The sequence below is a fragment of the Apteryx mantelli genome, chromosome 8 (assembly GCF_036417845.1).
Source record: "Apteryx mantelli isolate bAptMan1 chromosome 8, bAptMan1.hap1, whole genome shotgun sequence".
Taxonomy (NCBI): Eukaryota; Metazoa; Chordata; class Aves; order Apterygiformes; family Apterygidae; genus Apteryx; species Apteryx mantelli.
In genome coordinates this window covers 11,622,212-11,644,637 of record NC_089985.1, presented here as the reverse complement: position 1 = coordinate 11,644,637, position 22,426 = coordinate 11,622,212, and the positions used below count along the sequence as shown (strand labels likewise).

At 59.1% G+C, this 22,426-nt stretch overlaps 1 protein-coding gene across 2 annotated transcripts; it reads right to left on the bottom strand.

Moving 5' to 3' along the window:
- Nucleotides 1-8,833: 8,833 nt before the first annotated feature.
- IER5 (immediate early response 5) lies at nucleotides 8,834-21,746 on the bottom strand. 2 transcript variants are annotated; one of them, XM_067300426.1, is made up of 2 exons: nucleotides 21,618-21,696; nucleotides 8,834-11,122 (listed from the first exon to the last, which is right to left on the bottom strand). In XM_067300426.1, the coding sequence occupies exon 2, from the start codon at nucleotides 10,116-10,118 to the stop codon at nucleotides 9,390-9,392; it is 729 nt and encodes a 242-aa protein (XP_067156527.1). In that variant the 5' UTR covers nucleotides 10,119-11,122; nucleotides 21,618-21,696; the 3' UTR covers nucleotides 8,834-9,389. The 2 variants fall into 2 exon arrangements, 1 of the variants encoding a protein (XP_067156527.1); XR_010884782.1 differs by lacking the exon at nucleotides 8,834-11,122 and adding an exon at nucleotides 11,893-12,647 and having other exon boundaries at nucleotides 21,618-21,746.
- Between the last annotated feature and the right edge of the window lie 680 nt (nucleotides 21,747-22,426).

Genomic DNA, 22,426 nt, shown 5'->3' with positions numbered 1-22,426 from the left:
GCAAAGGGAGAGGGACGACGAACCGATGGCCACGAGGTTTTCCGCCCGCTGACCTTGGAGCGGGGGGATTTGGGGGAGAGAGAGAGCCCGCGCACCCTTCCGGCAGCCCAGCCAGCCGTCAGAAGTCACCAGGGACGGAAAAACCCCGGTGCCCCTTGCAATGGGGCTGGATGCGGCAATGCTGCACGAGCGAGAAGGGGCTGGAAGCGGTGGGAAAGACGAGGACGAGAGAAGGAAGGCTGCCGCGCGGGGCAGGCCGTGCAGAAGCATCCCTAGTCCCTCCTCACCGGGCCGAAAGCAGCCCTAGGGGGTGCAGTCAGGCCAAGGGGGCTTTTTTGGCGCGCGAGCAGGCCCTCTCCCGCAGGTGCCCTTCCCCGGGCGCACGGCTCCAGCGCCAGCCCGGGAAAGAAAGGCAGGTCCCGCTCCTCCTCCCCTCTTCTTCCCTCCCACCTTCCCCCGGGAGCTGCGCCTTCCACAGGATGCAGCTCCTCCCGGCCTCTCCGCCGTGCCAAGGGCGCCCGCGCTCAGATATTACCTCCCGGAGCAAACAGCACCGGGATGCAGGCGCTGGGGGGGTGCCGAGCCATCGTGTGGGGCTCTGCCCCGGGGAGGCCACCGCAGCCGCCCGCTCGCGCTGTGCCCCGGCGCCCGTCCTGCCACCGAACGCCGCCCTGGGCCGCTGCCACGCACGCACGCACGCACGCACGCATGCATGTGCACAAAAACGCTCCCGCCTTGGAAAACAGCAGCCCCATCGCCATGGGGTCACAACGGCAGCCGCGCTCCCGGCCGGCTCGCTGCCCCGGCTCCCGGGAGCCAGAGACCTCTTCGTTCCCCCGCCAGCTTCACCGGGGAGCTTCAGCCCATCTCCTCCTCCTCCTCCCTCCAAATTCTCCGGAAAACCTCTGCTTAGATCGCTGGCTTCCCAGCGCCCCGGACTGCAAAGTGGATGACACGCTGCTTTGAAATAAAGACACCAAGATCAGCGGAGCTGTACGAGCAGATGAAATCTGGAGAGAAACAAAGAAAAAAATCCAGGAGAAACACAACATCTTAGCGCTTTAAAGTGAGACGCCCGTGAGCATAGCGAATTCTTCCCCCGGCCCCTCTGATGGGCACTAAGGAGGCAGAGCAGCTGGGAGGCTGCTTGCCAAAGGCCACTAAGCCAGCAGCGGATAGCAGGATTTCACCCGATGCAAAGCGCATCTTCTGTGGAGCAGTTGCGGATCTAACAGGTACCCGGAATCACAGCAGGGATTTAGGCGAGTGGAAACCCCGAAGCGCGTTATCGCTCCTGGGCTGTTGGACAGCCCTGACCTCCCGCAGGCCGGGAGACGCAGCCCTTCGACGCGACCCTGCCCGCGGCTGCAGCATCGCCGCGCGGCCGCACCGGCTCCGGCGAGGCAGCAGCAGCAGCGGCTCCCCGGCTTCAGCATCCCGCTGCCGTCAAACGGTGCCTCGGCAGTACGGGGGCCTTGGGACGCGGGCCCTCGATCCGACCGCAAGTCGGACAGACTCCGGCTCCCAAAGCACTGGTGAAGATTTGGTCCGCCGGGATCCTGCGGTCTGCTTGGGAAGGGGCAGCGGGAAACCCAGCGCGAGGAGCCCTCCGGCCCGGGGGCGAGGAGAGGACGCGCCAGCCGGGCTTTCCGCAAAGGCAAAGGGGGAACCGTTGCGGAAACGGCAGGCGACAGCCCCGGCGGCAGCCGAGGTCTCCCGCCGGCACGGCACCGGCCCCAGAGCCCCCTCTCCGGCCACGCTCCCTCCTTCCTGCCCTCGCGCACCTCCGCTTTCCTGCCTTTCCCAGCACGCCCTCCAGATTTCCGAGCGAGCCGCGTCCTTCCTGCCCTGCCCCGGCGCCCCGGCCGCCCGGCATGCCCCATCCGCCCGCGCGGCCGCCTGCTTCTCCCTTTCTCTCTCTGTTCTCCTTTCTTCCCCTCGCGCAAGCTCTCCGAGGCGCTGCGCCCCCCGCTCCCTCCCTCCCTCCCTCCCTCCTTGCCGCTGCCTTCCCCGGCTCGCCCAGCCCTCTGCCCGGCTCCCGGCGGCTTCCCCCTCCCGGGTCTCGGCACCGGCTGGGGACCGCCCGAGGGCCGAGGGGGAAGGGGGTGCGGATCTGGGGCTTGGGGCTGCGGCGAGCAATTCAGAGCCAGGTCTTTTCCTCCTGCCCTGCTCAGTGCCTGCAAAAGCGGCAGGAAAACATTTCCCTGGGAATTGCTTTTGTTCCTTCCTCTGCGTCTGCGTGCATGAAGCTCTGCTCCACGCTGGACGTGCCTCAACCTGTCCTTAGGCTCAGATTAATCCCCTGCAACACCAGGGACGACAGCTGAGGTCAGATGCTGTCAGCAGAGGCGAGGAGGAGGAGGAGGAGGAGGAGGAGGAGGAGGAAACCTTTTCCCTAGGAAACCACCCACGTCCTCAGCCAGAGCGCCGAACAGCAGGCAGTCGCGCCTGCTTCGCTCGAGCCTCGTTACCGCCGCTGGCAGGAGCCCACGCTGCGCCCCGGCGCCGCGCGGAGCCCCCCGAGCTGCTGCTCCAGGCCACCTGCGGCTCGGGGGGACGCTCCTCGCGCCACCGCGCCGCCAGGCGAGGTTCCTTCCAGCTCGAACCCCTCCGCTTGCAGTCGGATTTGAGGTGGAGAGGGTGGTCTCAAAGCAAGCGGCTCCTACGAGCGCCGCGCGAGCGAGCGAGCGAGCGCTGGGGAAGGAGGAAGCCCCGCAGGTTGGGCCGGGCCACCGGAGGCAGGTGCCGTCCCGGCGTCCCCAGAGGCCCCCACCCAGGGCTCAGCACCCTGCTGCCCGCCGGGCCCCTCTGCACAGCAGAGAGGACAAGCGATGACCCAGGCCGCCAGCAGCCAGGGAAATCGGGATGGAGGGAGGGTGCATCCATCCTGAACCCAGCCCCGCGGCGCGCAAAGTGCTCGGCACCGCGCTGGAGCGACGGGTTTGGCGACAGGGACCGGCGCGGGAGAGCTCAGCTCCAAGAAGCGGTCCTCTACGGCCGCTACCCAGGCAATTCACCTTCCTCTCCTCCTGTTTTCCCCTCCACCTTGCGCGACTGCTCGGGAAATACATGACGACTTACCATTTGCTTCAGCCTGCAGCTCCAAGCCCTTCCCTCCCCCTCTCCCCAGGCGCCATCCCCAATAAATCACTCCGTTGGGAGAAAGGGCCGGAGAAAACCAGAGGCACAGAACCTCGAACAGAGCCTTTTTTCCCCTGCTCTCCCAAGCAGCTCTGCATTTCATTACCGCGCGGCCAGGCCAGCCCTCAGCCAGCTGGGGAGAAGGAGGGGAGGGGAGGGGGGGCCCCGCAGGGTTCGCACGTCGGGAGCAGAAATTACTGCCAGAAGACAAGGAGAAGGGAGTTGTTTGTGTTTATCAGCGTATCCTGGCACTTGCCTGGCCCTAACCCTGCCTGCGGGAGCCGCTCCGGCCTGGAAGAGCTCTGCTGACGGTGCCAAGGTTTCTTTAACAGCAGTTCCCCTCCGACCAGCTCCTGGCGCTTTCTAGACAGCTTCTCCCGCCGCGGCTGCCTGCGAGCAAAGGCCTCCCGGCGCTCAGCCCGCACCAGGCTCCCAGAGGCGCTTGGACGCTCCTCGGACGAAGCTCCTGGGTCTGGCGGGAGCCGTGCCAGCAGGCGAAGCCCTGCTCCGCGCCGGCCAGCTCCCTCCTTCCCTCTCCCCCTCCGCGGCTCTTCCCGGCCCCGGCGCCCTGCCCAGCCGGCGAGCCGGCCCCGGAGCAGCCGGAGACCTCTTCGTTCCCCGCCAGCTCCCCGCACCCAGCAGGCCGGGGCCTGGGGGGGGGCTCCCTCCGCCCGCCCTACATACGTGTTCCCATGGCATCGCTGGCGAGCACAGTACATTAGAGACAGATGCAAGCCCCGCGGCGAGGGCCGGGCACGGGACCGGAGCCGCGTCTCCGAGCAGCCTTTGGAGCGATAATCTAAGCAAGAAGCTGTTTCTGAAGGATGCAGCCCCCTTCCCTACCAGGCACGGCTTCTCCACCCCTCCCTCCCCCAAAAGTCTGCCCAGGGATTTAGCCCTTGGCGGAGCATCCACCCTCCCCGCAGGGCTGCACCAGTGGCCCCCAGTTTGCCCACTCTCCAGGCTGGGAGAGGCCCCAGCAGCAAGGCAGCCCCAGGCGCTCGCCTCCCTCCCTGCCTCCCTCTCTCCCTCCCAGCAGCTCCCTGGATTCCTGAGCGGTGACACAGCCCCGCCAGGATGCTGCAGCAGCGAGCGCCCAGGGCCTTCCCCCTCCTGCCCTGCCCCAGCGGGGGAGAAAGGGGACGTGTAAGCAGGGTCACGCCAGGCCAGCGTGCTCACGGAGAGCACCAGGAGGGAGCGAGAGCATCCAGAGCAAAACCCAGAGCCCATCCCCGAGCCCCGCGCCCTCTCCCTCCGTCGCCTCCCGGCCCAGCCGGTTTTGTCCGGCATCTCATATGGGATCGTGGGCTGGCAGCTGTCCCGTGGCATACGTACATTCATCCCTTTGCAGGCTGAGATGATTCACACCATTAGCACTCCCTTATTGGCAAGAGTGTTTTTAAATAATTTCCTCCCTCCAGAAGGTATCCCTGATTAGAGCCACGGTCATACTCCACGAGCTGCAACCAGTGACCACTCGTCACCAATTACAGTAGGCAGGAGCAAAGTGAAAGCGTGCTGCTCTCCGTCCTGCCCGGCTACAGCCGCCGGGGCAGCCCAACCTCTCGCTGTATTAAAGAGAAGGGGTTTTGACAGCACCTCTTTCAGACTCTCAGGAGACCCCAGTCTGAGCTCAAAACAGCTCAGCCCAGCTGATATCCCTCTGCCCCAATCCCGGCTAAGGAGAGCTGAGCAGCCAGCGCGTTCACGTCGTGCATCAAGCCCTGCAGAGATAAAGCCCCGGACCACCTGCCTCCTGCCATATGCAGCTCCAGGAGCTTGCATCTCTTCAGTCACAAGAAATAACCATCACGGGGGAAGAGGGAGCCGAAAATGCACCGCGCACAGCGACACAGAACAGCATTGCTCCCAGCAGGATAGGCCAGAGGTGCTGGCCCAGGGAAAGCGCTTTGAACAGCTCAGCGCTGCCTGCTTGGCTCCGGTTTCACCTGGCCCGAGACACGCACAGAGGAATGCAAGCGCTGCAAGGCTGCAGCAAGCCTGGCGAGCGCTTCTAAAAGTCTCCGCTGTTCGTTGCTATTATAGGAAGGCAAGAGTCCTGCCATCTTACCATTAAGTCATATCCTTCTAGACTTTGCAAGGTAGTTTCCATAGGAGTCACCCTCTCTTCCAAGTGAGGGAAGTTTTTATTTTTATCTGGCTTGTCTATGCACTTCTCTTTCTTCCGTCAGCATTTGCATGTGTGGCACATCAGGGCTGTGAGCCTCTCCTCAAACTTATTCCGCCTTCCTTTCTCATTCGTCCCGACCCGTCGCTCTCACCTCTGCGCAACCTAAATGCGGCACCATGAACAGAAGGAAAAGTCCAGGGATTGAAGCAGCGAGATGGAATAGATGAATTAAGGAAAATAGATCCTGTTTATGTAAAGTGGTTATAGGAACAAGAAAAGACACTGGAAAAAAACAAAAAAAGGGCAGAAAAGTTGATTCCAAATGTAATACAGCATGGTGATTACAAGTCTTTTTCAATTCGAGATTCATTTTCCAATGTAGGTCTAGCCCCCATCTATGACAAATTAAAACTTGCTGGCAGCTGTCTCGTCTGTCGTAATTATTTTTTCCAGATCCCTCGAGCAGCAGTCTGCGGTGCCCTGGGGATACGCAGATCCCAGGGAGCAAAACCCGTGGCAAACGGCCCGTTGCAGGGCTCTCCAGGCTCCTGGGGGCAGCCTGCTGTCGGGGCCCTCGCAGGACCCTGACGCTGCTTACGGCAGCCGCTCCGAAGCAGAGGTGCCACCACGCAAAGGTTCAAGGAACGGTCTTGGGACGCTCGTACTCCGCCGAACAGACCCCGAGAGGAGAAACAGCAGAGCATTCCGGTTGTCACCGAGGAGCGGTTTGCTAAGCCTTTCTGCAAGTTATGCAAAAAATCTCTGGGAAACCCTCGAACAAGCGGGGCCTACCACCGAGCCGGGCAGCCAGGCCTCAGCCGGGCTCCCGCCCTTCCTCGGGGCCGGCGCGGCAGAGCGCAGGGCTCCGCGGTCCCGCAGGTCCCCAGAGCGGCCTCCCGCTCCTCGCCACGCTCCGCTGTTCAGCGTCGTCTCCCAAGCACGGTCATTAAACACAGCTGCCAAGAAAAATCTAAAGCATCGTCTGAGCTCGGACTCCAGCGCAGTCTTGTTTCTGGGCGCCGACTTGTGCGTACAAACCTAAAGCTAGCCTGTTTTCCCCCGACAGACGGATACTGTTTCTCCCCCCTTCCTTACAGCAGGGCACAGCTTTCTTTGCCCCATGGCCTGGGCACGGCACACGCCTTACAAGGTACACAGCCACATCCATGGAAACGGATGCAGGAGGAAAGATGGCTCTGGCAGCTGATTGACTTGGACTGGCTCTTTCAAGGACACGACGCTGCATCAGCTGCTAAGCAAGAACTCGCCTCCTCTCAGAGGCTCCGTGGAGGGGTCACGCCAGCCACAACAGGGTCGTATTAGCATCTCAGGATAGCTTTTGCCATGAGTATTTCAGATTTCAGTCAAGCTATTACACAACTCCTCTTTAGAGGATAGAATAGATATGGCTGCTGCCAGTCGATGCGCGCCAAAGGGGACTTAGGCCTTGTCTACGCATTGGGTACCCGCTCACCAACTGGATCAGGCACTCTTCCAGCAGTTGTTTCCCCAGAAAACAAGTCCTTCAGATATATGAAGCTGCTTCTGATCAACTCCATGTGTTGACAGTCAAGAATAAGAATGCTCTGATCCCATTCCAGCATTCAGGAGCTGACCACAAACCCAGAGCAAAACCATCCTTAATGCTCCAAGGAAGCTCCCACCTGTTTCCTTGGAGATGTTGGCAATCAAGGAGCAGGGCTGAAACCTACCCCCCCAAGGGTTGGGAAGAAAACTTGGGAAGGAACACAAGACCTTTCCCACTCCCAGCCCAGCTTCTAATTTGCTAGAGCAGTCTGTGCCCCTTCAAGCAAGGCTTTCCTTCTCAAAAGGAAGCAGGAAAAGCACAGCTGTAGGGAAAGACCTACACAGCTCTGTCTCTGGGAGGAACCTACACCACTCTCTTCCCACCTTTCTCTTTCCTCTTATCACAAAAGTCCCAAGTTGAGTCCTTCTCCCCAGCTGATAGCCATATCTAGCACAGGACTATAGGCTTTTTGTGGAGATCACTTTAATAAGTGAAGCAGGAATCGGCCCTTCCTGTCTCCTCCCAAAGAGTATGAAGTGGAAAGAAATGTCTCATCATAACCAGCTTATTTGGAGCACAGTGTTTTCTACCAGGCTAAAACCATGTGTCACCAGTAAGTACCAAGATAATTAAACTGATTAAGAGGATAGGACTTTCACTTTTACATCAGAACAGGGAGCTACTAACTTGTACACATACTAGGAGAGCCCTCTCCAGAAGACACCTAAACCCAGAAAGCTTCTCTCCCCAATCACAAGTCCTCCACTTTTTGCTTTCCTAGTGCCTCAGGAGGATTAAGCCTGATGCTTCCAGCTTTCACAGAAACAGGATGTGGGGAAAAAAACAAAAAAACCCACAGCCTGCAATCCCCAAGCCTCCTCTGAAGGGAAAGCTTTGACTCCTGACTAGCAAGCCTTTATACAAGTGCAGCATGATACCTATTGAGCCACATCAGAGAAAGCCAAGAGCAGAACACCCTGTTCTTAATTGCTCAACTTCCACACTATTCCCCAGCTCTCCCATCTAAGAGATGGGCCCCTGAAGTTCAGCAGGATATTCCAGGCCGCGTTTTAGAGGGCATAAAGACATTTTCCTTTATTCGCAAGAGATTTAATCCTCAGTTGAAGAGTTCATTAATTAGGAGCAGAGAAGCCTCTAGTGAATCTCCCAGCAAGAAGCAGAAAAATTCCCCCACAATTCAGTCTAATTACAATGCCTTGAGGCACTCTACATTCACTGTGAAGTGGAGGCCAAACTTTTCTCCCCACCCACAGAAGCAGGAACTTTAACCCAGTTAGTCCTGCTGAAAGAAAAAAAAAAGCCTAGATATTCACCATTTTAGGTATTCCACAAGTCAGTAAAAGCAAACAGGAGGTACTGAAAAATATTTTTGGCAGAGCAGTATTTGGCCACTCCGCACAGCCTATGTCCAGGAAGTATCAGCTCACACGCCCCCCCCCCCAGGACCTTTGAGCAAGTGAAGTCAGACGGCTGGCCCTTGACCTGGCAGTGCACGAGAGGCAGCTACGCAGACCCGAGCTGCGACGGCAGTGCAGCTGCTCTTTTGGTATTTAGCAACCGCTTTCAACCCAAACAGAGCGATTTTGCACATTAGGTACTTTCTGAGCAAGACTTCAAATGCTACCACAGCCGCATCCCCCACCCCAGAGCCCTAGTCGCAGCCTGGATCCGTGAGCATGTGTTACGGAGCCAGCAGGACTGCTCAGCACTTCCCACCGAGTCCCACGTCTCCGAAGTCAGCGACCCAGAGCAGCGGCGCACAGGGAAGAGGCTGCAGCCAGGGGAGCCACCAGGTCACCTGGAAGATCCTGGGAGGGCCTCCAGCTGCCCTCACAGAAGCTTCCTTTCTTCCCAGCTCCCACAAGAGCCGGGCTCCAACCCGCCCCAAGCCTCTGGCTACGCAGGGTGGATCCAGCCACAGACACGCAGCAACCACACCCTCGCCGCGGCCTGCCCAGCTCGCGGCTCCCCCCCCCCCCCCGGCCAAGCGGGTGCGCAAACACGGACTACGCTTATACAGGTGAAAATATTTAATACGTGTTGTACACGTAGAGTTACACTTTATACAAAACAAGATACATCACTGCGGGAGAATACTGTACAAAATCCCCGCGAGAGCCCCAAGCCTTTATACAACAAAGGCCGGGGGTCACCAAGCCTAACAAACAGGCTCAAGGACTTTCCATCGGAGCGTCTGTAAACTTCGTTCCTCTCAATGAACACTTTTAAAAAGCACCATGTAAGAGTCCTGACCTAAACCTTTCCAAAATAGAGACTTTATTTAATAAACTTAATACTTCCCAGGCTTAAAACACGAGCCGGCGGGAGCGCTCCCGGCGCCGCCGGCAGGGCAGGGCGGAGGCCCGGCCTGGAAGGGGAATTCCGGGAGGGAAGGGGAGGGCAGGGAAGGGCCGGGCGCCCCGGGGGAAGTGCTGCTGCCCCGCGGCCCTTCCCGTGCGGCGCCGCTCCGCGCCGCGCCGCCGCGGCCGGGTGTCACCTCTGCGTCCGTCTGTCCGCCGGGCCCGCTGCCCGCGGCGGGGCGAGTCTCTGCCAGCCGCGGCCGGCGCGTCAGAAGGCCACGATGGCCGTGCTCCAGGGGTTGAGGGTCCGCAGCACCGGCTCGTCGCAGCAGATCTGCCCCGGCTCGGCCGCCGCCGCCTCGGCGGGCGCCGCCGCCTCCCCGCCGTCGCGGGGCGCCCGCCGCCGCCGCGGGGGCTCCTTGCCGAGCAGTCCCGAGAAGCTGGAGCCGAAGATGCTGATGAGGCTGGCCACGTTGCCCGTCTCCATGTCCTCCTGCTCGCCCGGCGGCGGGGGCGGCGGCGCCTCCGCCTCGCGGCGGGGCTTCTTCACCGGGGAGCCCGCCTGGCCCCGCTCGCCGGCGCCGCGCTTCCGGGAGCAGCAGGGCAGCGGCGGCGCCGCGCCCCCGCCGCCCGCCTCGCAGCAGCAGCCGCCGCAGCAGCAGCGCCGCGCCCGGGGGCTCTCGCAGTCCGCGCCGGGCCGCCGCGGGCCGCCCCTAGGCGCCTCGTCCCGCGGCAGCGGCGGCGGCGGCTCGCCGGGCGCCCACGCGGCGGCGGCAGCGCAGGGCGGCGGCGGCGGCTCCTCCGGCGGCGCGCGGGGGGCGGCGGGCGGCTCGGGCGGGCAGCAGGGCTCGCTCAGGTAGACCTGCCGGGCGCTGCGCAGCACCAGCGACACCAGGAGGTTCTTGTGCAGCTTGAGGCCGCCGCGCTGGCCCCGCGCGCTGTAGATCTTGCCCAGCGAGATGCTGACGATGCGGTGCGCCTCCAGCTTGAACTCCATAGGGACGCGCGGGCGGGCGGACGGACCGGGGAGAGCCGAGCTGCGCCGCTGCCGCTTCTGCCGGGCCGGAACGTGTCGTGTCGCGCCGCTGCCCACGTTCTGGCTCCGCTCGCCGCTCCCTCGCGCCGCCGACTGAGGCGAGCCCACGCACCCGGCCGCCTTATATACCGCCCCCGCCCCGGCCAATCAGGGCGCCCCGCTGGCCGCTCCAACCGCCGGCGGGCCCCCGCGCGCCCGCGCGAGCCAATGGCGAGGCAGGGGAGCGGGTTCGAACGCTCGCCCCGCGGAGAGGGCCCTTAAAGCGGCAACGCCACGACACGGCGGCGGTGGGGCCCCCCGCGCCGGCAGCGGCCAGCGGGCAGCCAAGTGACAGACCCCTAGCTTGGGGCCAAGTTTGGATCTCATAGGACCAAATTTCATCAGGAAGCACGAGGAAAATCTGAAAGTCTTTTGATGCCTTGCCCGATCCGTAGCCACAAGCCCAGCTGTGCGGGCGCTGTCCGAGCGCAGGCGGCGATGCCCGTCCGTGCGGCTGCACCCCGAGCTGCTCCAGCCCCACCGCTGCACAGGCTGACGCTTGCTACTGCGAGACCCCGGTGTCAGCTGACTGCAACTTTGCCCAGCTTTAGTCAATTGGGGCTAAACGCTTCCATGGCCATCACAGGTTCCATGGCTGAGTTTGTCCTATTTTTATTTGGGATGGACATTTATTTTGGTTTGATTGGATTGGGAGGCAGCAGTGGGAATTTTGGCCAGAACAATTGAAGCATTTCTAAAAAGAGCAAGAACCACCCATGGTTTTGTGCAGGTTACAAATGATTACTACAGTTTCACCACCGGTCTCTAACATCTTGTAGTTTTAGAGAAGGACTTAGGTTGGATGGAGGGAGGAACTGCACCTTCCGGTATTTCAAGGGAAACATGCCCCAGCTTTGACCAGAAACACATCATTTCCAGCTCCTTGGTGGAGATTTCTGAGGTTTGGTGGTGAAGCTCTCAGAAAGCTGAGGATAAAAGAGGAAGATCAAAAACTGGGGGCAGGAAGGTATAGAAAGGGAGGCTGGGGGAGCACGGCAGGACGCCGGCATCTCCAGCGGAGACGCGGGGACCGTGGCAGCCTGGTGCGCTTCCCTGGGGAACCAAAGCCTTCTGGCTGCTCTGCCGTAGCAGTGGGCCACGAAAGCCCCGGGGGCCGCAGAGACCAGCCACCACCCCAGGGGTTCAAAGCTTCATGCAGCTCCCCCTCTCTCGCCACCGCGTGCCCCTTTTCTCCACAGAACCACGGCCTTGCGCAGGGACCAGGGCGGACGAGCTCGGAGGGGTGTTTCAGGGCTCGGAGCGGGGGTCCTCCCTTTTTTACTGAGAAGCAATCACCGCCTTCAATGAAGGTGGCAGAAACATGGGGGGGACAAAATTGAGGAAGTTAATGCCCTGCCCTGGAGTATCGGTTTCTCTCTCTGCTTCTTCGGCAGAGTTCCTGCCTGACGCTCGATGAGTTGCCTCAGTCTCTTTTTTTCATAGGGATTCACTCGTAGACCCCCCAAAATGAGAATCACAGTTAGCAGTGAGAAGCAAGACGGGAGCTGCGGAAGCGCCGGCTTTTGCCATCAAGGCAAAGGTTAGCGTAGGGGGGCTCTGAAGGAGTAAAGCGCTATTTAATAGCGAGGCCCTGCTATGTATTTCCATCAGGTCCCAAATCCCCCAAATTAGCAGCCAGCTGATAACCCCGGGGGCTGCACTGTTGTAAAACAGGGACAGTGCTGTCACCGAACACCCCCAGGCTGGGGTGAAAGCCAAATCACACACGTCTGCAAAGCGACCTTATCGCGGGAGGCTGCTGCAGCCCTGCCGTCCCCGCTCCGCTCCGCTCCTCTCCTGCTGGAGCAGCCTGCCCCTCCTGCCACTGCCCTACCAGGGCGGCTTGTTTGGGGGGCTGAATTTGGTACCGAAGCGATCGCTTGCAGCCGGCTCGGCTTCCTCAACTAGCTGCGCAGCTGCACTGGCGTTGGCAAGGGACGAGGCAGGCGTGGAAGCGGGGCCCAGGCTGTTCCCAGCCCGGTACAACAAGGTGCGGCAGACTGGCTTGGGAACATGCCGCCTAAGACAGGAATAAGAAGCAATGCCCAAATGTCATGTGATCGTGTCGTTAAAGCTGTATCTCGGGAGGAACAAGCACAAGAGGGGCGGGCTGCAGATTTCTTGAGCAACCTTTACGTTGGCATGTCCCAGCGTTTGAGCGTTTCACATCGCAAGCGTCTGCGCGCCGCTCGGCGAGGATCGCCTGGTTGGGTTTTTAATGCAACGCGGCGCGTAACTCGCTGGCCCCTTATCGCCGGCTGGAGACGACAGGCTGCGAGCACGGCGTGCTGCGCGTTCCTCTCGAAGGTGTTTTTTAGAGATACACCGTCTCCTTTGTCTCACCAGACGCTCTGCTCTTCTCTCCGTCTGGCCCAGCTCGCACCTGCTGGCTGTTAGAAATCCTGCTTTCTCAGCGCTACCTGCCACGCTCCTGGGGTTTCCGAAACGAGCCTTTGTTTCGTGCAGTCAAGGGGAGACAGAAAGGAATCAGCTCTTTTCTTTCTGAAACACTTCGAACTTGTCCCCGAATCCCTCGGCACTTTTCCCCACCCTCCCCTGGCACCCTATCCGGCACATGAAGGCTATAAATGCAGTCATCTGGGGGTGGAAACAGGAACATCTGTGAGCTGAAATGCAGAGGACAAGGAGAGCTTTTACAGAGGACTAGAACAGAAAATGGATGTTATCGTTTTGCCAAAAGAGAGAGGGATTCTCCTATTTAGGCAGACCCAGGAATTTCTTCACCACCCCGGCATCGCCCATGCCAGCTCCCCACTGCTCCTCAGCGAATGCATCTCGCCTCCCCCTTTCTCCTAACTGTGCCCCGGCCTCCTCAGCACACAGGGTTTTAGCCTCGCTGTGCCAGTGACTCTCAGATGGCCTTTCCTGAGCTGATGCCTTCCTGGCAAGAGCCGCCACCGTGCTCTGGCTTCCTGGAAGGACAACGGCGCGGCTGGTAACAGCAGTAGCAAAAACCAGGTGAAGATTCAACCGCAAATACATTCAGACATAGTTGACGCGGCAGGAGCCTTCCCCAGAAAAACCCCAAACTCAGAGCAAATGCATGTTTTTCTCTAGCTCAAATGTAGCTGAAAAACCCCAAATGCCACACTCTGGACATTTCCTTTTGAACCCAACGGCGTGGTCTCCCAAAACAAAGCAGCCTGTGGTTTGACACCTAAAAAATTCCACCTCCTCTCGCACCAACCTGCCAGGATCCCTCTTCTCAGATTACTAGACCGGAGCACTCGGAGCGTGCTGAACTGCACAACTGGCAACGGCCTAAAAAGCCATGCCCGACTTTCCCCCTCTCTGTGACAGCGCCCAGCCTTTCCCGGGTTGCAGAGGAAACCACGGCTGCAGAGCCGCGAGCCGGGGCTCTGCCGCCCACACAGCGCCGTGGGAGGCAGGAGGAATGCGAGCGACAGCGGTGGGGACCGACCGACCGACCGCACTGCCGTCCTCGAGTTTCCAGACCGGCAGAACCTGATCCTACGCCTCGGAGGGCCAGCAACTCCCTGGCCTAAGCCCTCGGGTCAGTCTAACCAGCTCAGTTAGGTCTGGGTTCAGATGTTTGGGACTTCAGCCACTCCTCTTCACCGCCAGCCGTCATGTCTGTCTGCCGCCAGCTGCTCCGTCCATGATGTGATGCTAGGTTATGCTCTTAGGAGATGATATCTCCCCTCTCTGTGACAGCAGATGAGTCACTTTGGGGCCCTGGAGCTTGCTTGCAGGACCTGGGCCTCTGGTGTCATCAGCAGAGATGACTCCAGTTAGAAGAATAAGGTCAGACTTCCTATTTCTCATTTGAGTATCTTCCTGCCGATTTCCTGATGCCACGTGCGCAGCTCAAAAGCTGATGTGGAGCAGTGGTGCAAAGCAGCTCTGTGAGCCGAAAAAGCTAAACCCGGGTGGACAAGGCACTGCCCAGGATCTTCGCTGAGTCAAGGTGACTGCATCCAGAGCTGACTGACTTGTTCTGCCACCCACCCCCTCATCAGAATGATATGAGCCAACATTTCTCTCTGGTGGCCACAGCCTACATCTCGGCCACCTAGTCTGCTTCAAACCGTGGGCTGGCAGCCAAGGGAGGGCTCCTGCGCATCTTTTCTGCCCTGGTCAGCAATAAATGCGATGCTCTTTATGTACAAAGTGCTTCCTAGGTGCCCCCAGCGCTCAGAAAGGGGGCTCTGAGAGCCGCGCGGGGAAAGCGCAAGGGCACGCGCCCCCTGAGCGGGAGGAGCAGGTAACCCGTACCCCGTAGCACCGCTTCCCCCCGCAAGCTCTGAGCTCGCCCAGTTTCGGGCAGGACCCACGGCACGCGTGATCTACGGGACTGGAAGGGCGCAAGAGGCGCCGCCCCGACCCCCGCCCCGAGCGCCTCGCGCTCTTCGCGGGGAGAAATGGGGGGGGGGGGGGGTTGCTCTGCCGGGGGGCGGCGCGAGGGAGGCGCGGGGGAGGCGAGCGCGCGCAGCGAGCCCTTTTAAGACGGGCAATATTTTGGTGGCAGCTCGCTCCTTTCTTTCCCGGGCTGATGTAATGCGCGAGCAAGTTCGAGGCAGAGTCACATGGCAGCCGCTGAGGTCAGAGGCCCGGGCGGCTTTGTTGTCTGGCTGCTCGCCTGCCTCCGCGCTCGCGCCCCGGCGCTCCGGGACGCTGGCGGCTTTGGCCGCCGCCGCGGGGTGCCTCGCCGAGCCGCCCCGGCTGCCGGGGCGCCGGTGCGTTCCCGCGCCGCGGAGGCGTCGCGTCGGCGGGCCCGCCCGGGCTCCGACGCGCCGGTCGGTTCCTCGCGCCTGCCTGCGGAAGGGGCATCGGCCCCTCGGGAGCCAGGTCACCGGGGGATAGGAAAAGGAGGCGGAGGAAAGGGTGTGACGAGGCGCTCTAATCTCTGCCTGTGATCTAAGGAGGCTGGAAGGGGCTCCGCAAACAATTAACAATCCTCCGGCTCGGCTGCCGCTTCCCGAAATAGCTCTCCGGCAGGGGAGGGAGAGCGGGCGCGCACAAAGCGGCCTCTCTGCGCGCCCGCTGCAGCGGGGAGCGCGGCCGCGGCAGCCCGGGGCGCTGAGCAGCGGGGAGCCCTCGGCCCCACCTGGAAAGAAAAACAACGCGAGATGAAAGCGGCTCGGGGCAGGAAACAGCTTGTCGCGCAAATAAGGATCGCAGAGGGCTGCGCACACCACCGCTCTTTTATAGTCATTGAAACGTGCCTCCGGCGCCCAGCGAAGGAGGCCGGAGCCGGGAAGCTCGGCGGGGAGGCCCCGGGAAGCACGGGCCGAGCGTGGCGCGGGTTGCTGCCGCTGGGCGCCAGCACGCAGGCTGCCCGACGGCCGCTCCGCCTGCGTTGGCTACTGCACTTTAAGAAGTCGCTGGGGAAGCAGGCGGAGAGGTAACTGAGCCGGCAGAAACACGAGAGCCAACGTCTGCGTTACGACAGAGCCTCGGGGCCCTTGGCCGGAGCATCCCGCTCCCGTTCCCTACGTCCCCCGGCTCGCACCGCCGCGAGGCGTCGCGCAGCCACGCCGTGGAAATGCGGAAACGCGGCTCCGGAGCGAATCGTCTCCGCCAGCCGGCGCGCAGCGTGGCCTCCCCAACCCGCCGCAGCGGCGGAGCTGAGGATGTGGTTACCCAGATCCTGTTTTGACAGCAGCGCCGGGGTGAATAGCTCCCTCCCACCAGCCGGTCGTTCCCATCTCCTGCCCCACTGCTTGCCACCAAATGTGCAGCCCAGGCCCGAGGGGGAAGCGAGCTGCAGCAGAGATGGAAAATCCTTCAGCCAGGATTGCCAGTGAAATTTGGGTGTCTTCACGGCGCAGGCTCAAGCCAGAGCTGTTCATCACTTCTTCTGTCTGTCCCAGCTCCGTTTCGGTGCATCCTCGCCTTTCGATTTGATACAGACCAGGATTCGTGAGCTAGACTCTTCCCAGGAAGAAGGTGGGGAAGATACACACCTCCCTCACCAGAAGTTGGGCTGGGGCAAAATCCTTCCCGTGGATAGCTTGTTCAAGTAAAAATGTAGTTTCAGGACAACTGAACCTCTGAGCAGATCCAGGCTGCATCCCCCACGGACTGATGACAAAAGTTTACAAGGCCCGAGAGTAACATTTCAAAACGCAGATTCCTGCGTAGCCACAGCCTGGGCTCCGGGTTCGTTTCTAGACGAGAACAACAGACATCTGGAAATGAGCCACTGATGACAGAGCCACAAGGGCTGGAGGAGGAGGTCTGTTTGGGGTCGATTTTTCTTTTCTTTTTTTTCTTCAGAAAAATCAATGATTCCCATTGACGCAGTCTCAACCTGCTGCAGTCAGATGTCGATAACCAATCTCTCAGGATTCCCAGCTGTTCCGGTTTCTCTGTATTTGCAGATAAGGTCAGAAGAGCTCAGAATCATCCCAAAACACAGCAAAGAGCACTAACCACTAAATAGTGCTGAATGATAACAAAACACAACACACAAGCGAAATACAAACAAATCGATACAAACCTAAACCCGAAGGGAGGAAGTAGCTCCCTCAGCTTTTCGGCGTGCTAATATACCTGCCCGTGAAACCACAGCAGAGTGTGATATTACAGCACAGTAGCATACTAGAAAGCAAAGGGCTTTTTTAAGAGTTAAAGACCCCCTTCCAGTCTACTGAAAAAATAGTGTAGATGCTCCAGACTACTGTCTCCTCCCTCCCAGGCACCTTTCTTCATCAGTGACCTGGGATTCCCCCTTTCGTCTCTGCACCAATGATTTCAGATGTGGCCTCCCTCGCCCTGAGCCGGTGGCTTGGGACTTCCCGCCCCTCCTCTGGCGACCCGTGACCCAGACCCCCTGCCCTTCACAAAATCCTGCTGCTCCTCCGGCAACCTCTCCAAACACAAAGGGGAAAAAAATCCCTCTCCCAGCTATCAGCTTCTTCAGGCAGCAGTTTCCCTTGGAAAAATCTGGCCCCACGTCTTTCAATGTTTTATGGAATTTGCTTTGGTTTCCTGGGGAAAAAATGCATTTATTTGTCCGGGGTTTCCTATCAGGCAACCCTTCTATTGTAGTCCACCTTCCTGTATTTTTTTTTCCTCTCTGATATGCTTGCAGTGGCTTCTGTGCCATGTCCAGAGAAGCCCAGAGGACCGTGGTCTGTGCGCTCTCTCTACCCCAGTTATGCAGACGGAGGTTGCCTCGTGTCCAGTAACAAAAATCACGCCAGCACTGGGACGCTGGTTACAGCCTGGCGGACGGGCCCTCAGCTGCCCTGCGCAGCGTTTGCTTCCAGCTCACTGAAAGCCATGCAACAACGTGCTTTTTGCTGGAGCACTTTGCTCCGCAGCTGCGGCCTTGAGAGATGCGCTTACCCTTTACTGAACAGGAGGCAGCCTCAGCGGCAATCACCCACGGCCCACAGCAGGGTTAAAAATCACCCGTTAATTGCCTGAACTCCACGCAGAGTCAGCTGAAGTCACAATTCAGGGAACTGTGGGGTAGACCGTGTGCCCAGAGGAGTCACAGTCTAATTATTTTTTTCTCTCCCCGTATCTCAATGTCACCTTCCTTTTAGCTGGCAGGCAAACGACTGCTGTAGCCCTGTGTACGTCCCAGCGCGTAGATGTGCCCTCTGTTCCACTGCTTCCTACTTCAGCGTGATAGGAAGGCTGTATAACGACACTCTCAAGTCACGGACGTGTTATCCCCGGAAGAGACTGCCTGCGCCAGCTGTCTGCTAACAAAAGGGGGGACCGAGGTGCTTGGGACTTGCCAGCACAGTGCTTATTCAAAGCCCAAAGACGGCCAGAAGGGAGCCTTTCGCCTCCTGCGCAGCCACCTGGGAAGAGCAGCTAGGGCAGAGCAGATCATGCCTGCGCCAAACCTCTCTTCCCACACTAAAGGGAGACTGCAAAATCAAACGCCTGTGCCTGCTAGCAGGGTTTGATCCCCCTGCTCCTTTTGATCCGCGGCCCTTTCCCACTGCAGGCACCTGCCTTTGGCCACTTTGTCCCTTCCCTCTGCCCAGCTGACCTGGTTTGCGAGGCCGACTAAATGACTGCGTGCCCTCGGACAGAGCCTAGAGCCCTGGTGAGACGCCTCCGGACAGTCTTCCTCGGACAGCGGGATGATGAGCAAGGAATGGCTATGGAGTAAGGTTGCCTGGGAAAAGGCCCTTCTAATTTCCACCCAGGGACAGATTCACTGGGCGTTCACATGGGTGCCACGGACGTCCTGCTTAATATGATCCACTGCAGTGCCACAGCTTCCACTATCTAAATCGCAGCTGGAATTAGCCCGACCTCCCTTCCTATCATTGATTTAAAAAAATAACGATAACCATGGCAATCTGGCACCTCACTACTTATGTAATTATTTTCTTTGTGAATCCGAGTAAGCTCTCAGCATCATTGGCATCTCGTGGCAGTGAGTTCCAGGGTTCGCTGCGCAGAAGGTAACACCTTCTTTGCTCAATTTCATTTCCCATTTTCATCTTAATTAAATGACCAATTGTTCATGCACTATGAAGAGGAAAATTAATTTTCTCCAAAACAACCTGTATTCTGAACAGTCATCCTGCATCCTCAATGTATTATCACCTTGCATTTGCTCATTTATTCCATTCTTATTTGCATTTGGAACATTTTTTGTCTGGCTGCCTCTTAGGGATTGCAGCGTCTATACAGGCAGGCCTTTCACTATGGCTACCCCAACTGAGCGTAAGGCTACAGCATGAAATCAGCTTTCATTAGACAACAGAGAACCCACAAGGAAGAGCAACATGAGGAAAGCCACAACCATGGGAAAAGCTTCAGTCGGGGTTCACTCCTTCCCAGATACCAGAACATCCAGCTGCAGGCCGCAAGCCCAAGGAAATCCGCTCCATCAGCTCTGCCACACACCGAGCTAGTTGTAACTTAGCTGCTTCCTCGCACACCTTGCTGACGTGGTAGCCTTTGCCTCCGTGGCCTTCACCTGCTCCACTTTGGCTATATTTTGTGCCCTAAGAAGGCAGAGGCTTGAATTACTGACATTTCTGAGCTGCCTCGTTAACTTGTGCACAGCTCGGTACCTTCCAGGTTTCGTCTCTAGCTGGCCAAGCGTGTGGGAACTGGAAGCATCCAGCATTTAAGCCTTCCTCTTGGCAAGGAACAGTCACCCCTTGAGACCTTTTTGTTTCAATACCTCAGAGCCACTGATATCAACATGTAACACGACTGCACAGTAGAGGCCTCGTGCCGTCTGCCCCCTTTGCGTTTCGGAGGCAAGTCACCATAAAACCTCACACTGAGATGTCTAAAAGAGAAAAGCTAGTTATGAACGCAGAGGGGCCACGACTGGATAGGATTTGGTGCAGACTCTTGCAGCCTACCACAGCACTGAATATTTAACCACAGACTAGTGTTTCGTGTCAAGTTATCACTGGCCTAATCGTCCTGTTACAACCACCATTAAAAATCTTCAACAACTTTGACTAAAAATGCAAACAAGGAGGAAAGGCACGCAGAAGCATCTGAACCTCATTTACCATATTTCCTTTATTGCTTCTTCCTTTCATTTTAAAGCCTTGTCTATGGGGAAAAAAATCCCCTATACTTTTGCAAATCCAAATCCAAACAAAGCCAGCTTTTCCCGAGAGGAAAAGACATCTCTTCCATGTCAAATGCATATCCTTAACACCAAACTACTAGCTAATATGGGATCAGACACACACACACCCCTGTGCATGTACACACTTGCCACAAATATTTTCCTGATGAAAGTTTCAGTGAACCCAGCTCATTTCTGCAGACGGTCTCGATTCTGACGAGTTGGCACTTTTCAGCCCAGAAGTGTTTAATCAGATCTTTCCTGACCCGTTCTGCAGCTGTGCTGTGTGCCAGTCACAGAGCGCTCCTCGCCCGTGGAGAAAGAGGTTAGCTGAGCACAGTGAAACCTTCCAAAACGCTCCCTAATGCTTCGAAGCAAAGAATCAGAACTTCCCACAAATAGAGCAAAAATGCTTCCATCCTAAAAAAATACAGCAGCATTCTGACTTTCTTTTGTGTGAATTTATGCCATCATGTAAATTGACTCAATTCCCAGCATCAAAAAAAGGCTGCCTTTTTTAATTTCTGTGAAGTTTGCAACTTCCCTACATTTCAAAAGTGCCTCCTTATTTTCAGCCCTCAACAGCACCATGAAGCTTTACACTTTTTCACAGAGGTGTAAGAGCCATTTTCTCTCCCTAAAGTGACGTGAATAAAAGGTTCCTATGATTTATTAAAGGACTTCTGAAACTCCCAGCCAGCAGCTCTCGGAGGCTATCTGAGCTTAGCTCTTTCATCCAGAGCGCGGCGAAGATTCGATGGGTTACTTGCAAGGTGAGCGAGCTGAACCGCACGGCCGCAGCGCACTGAAAGCAAAGCGCTGCAAAGTGCCCCTGCTAGACTTCTACAAGCGCTGGAGCAAATCTGACCAAGACAACCTTTGGTGTGATGCTCAGAACACACCACCTCGATGAGCACACGAGCAGGCAACCAAGTAATTAACACAACCAGGTCCAAGCACGAAGAGCGACTCCCTGGGAGACGCTGAGAACGCAGCAACAAGGCTACGACACGCTTCGAGCCGCCGACTGGCTGCTTCAGGAAGGTCTCAGCGCGGAGGGTGCGTATTCACACACGGGAGCCGCGTCTCTGCCACGAACGGCTCCAGAACAGAATCCAGAATGGCTCAGCAGCTCCGGGCCAGTCCAAGCTCTTCTTTCCCTGCTTGGAAAAGTGCTGATTTTCCTCCTCCATCCAAAAGTTATGGTCAGCTCAAGCCTTCTGGCATTTCCAGAGAAAGACAAGAAGTCCAAAGCTACTAGAGCAGGCAGCGAGGGCTGCGGTGCAGCGTGAGGGATAGCGGCAATGGGGGTTATTTTGCAGGTAACATGAAGGCTCCAGTGAAGGAGGGGATATAAACAAGTACTGCAAAAGAGGAGCTGTGGCAGCTGGGCCTGGGGAAGGTGGAGAGGAGAGGTGGGAGCCCCGAAGTGTGAAGCGCAGGTAGGAATCACAGCAGGACTGTGGGGCTCAGAGGAGAAGGTCTTGGGGAGGGCAGGTGTAACCGAGGCAGTGTCTCCTTGGCACTCTGCTTTCTGCTCCCTTCTGTTAGTCCTCTGTGTCCCAAGGCAACTCCAGCTCTGCACAGGGCCCACGCTCAGCTCAGCACACTTCGTGGGAACCCCCTGAAACCTGCCCGCGTGGGAAACAAGCCTTCCAGGTGAAGCAAGGGATGGCCAGCAAACACAGCCCTAATGCTCCTGCGGGTTGCACCACACCTGACAAGCGGTGGTTTTCCAAGCGTGGGGCTGGCCAAAGTAGCAGGTGGCTTTCTCACTCTGCAAACTACAGAAACCAGTTTTACACGTGTTGCAGCCTTCCCACCCCACACTCATGAGCAAATCTGCCGCGATTGCAAAAGCGTCTCACCCTGTTCCCATGCTGAGAAGGCACCTATCCACAGATAGGTTTGGTACCTATTCCCTCAGCTGACAGGCACCGTCTTTGCTGTCGGTGCTGGACTGCAATCCCCGGAGGAGAGCAGAGGCAGGGGCACACGCTGGCTAACACGGCAGAGACGGGGGGATTACTCCCGGCCAGGCCTCCTCCGAATCCAGCCGTGCGCCCGTCCCCGGACACACCGCACCCGCGGACGCGCGGGGCCAGCGCAGGCGGGGCGCTGCCCCGGAGGGACGCGGGGACGCGGCCCAGGGCTGCCGGGGCCCGTCCCCTCCGGCAGCACTCGGGAGCCGGGGGCTCCCCGTTCCCGCAGACGGGGACTGTCCTTCCCTCAGCCCTGCCGAGGGGGTGGGAGGCTACCGGGGACACTGGGGGGGGGGGGGCAGGAGCTGCCCCACGCGGGGGCCGGGGAGGGAAAGCAGCCGAGAGCGGCAGGCTCGGCCTCTCCCCTCCGGAGCGACGGGCAAGGCGGCGGCGCCCGGCAGGCAGCGGGGGCAGCGCCAGCACAACCCGCTCGCTGCCTCCCTCCCCGCCTCCTCCTCCCCCCCCCCCGGCAGAGCGCAGCCGGGCTCCCTGCCGGCGGCCAGACCGCCGCCGCCCCCCGGCTTCGCCGCCGCCGCCGCAGGGCAGCCGGGCCGGACCGGCAGAGGGGCAGAGCGAGGCGCCGCCAGCCAACCGCCGCCGCCGCCATGGCGGGGGGAGGGAGGGGGCGGGGCCACACGTCACGCCCCCCCCCTCCCGCACGGGCGCTGGGCGCAGGCGCGCGGCCCGTGACGGCA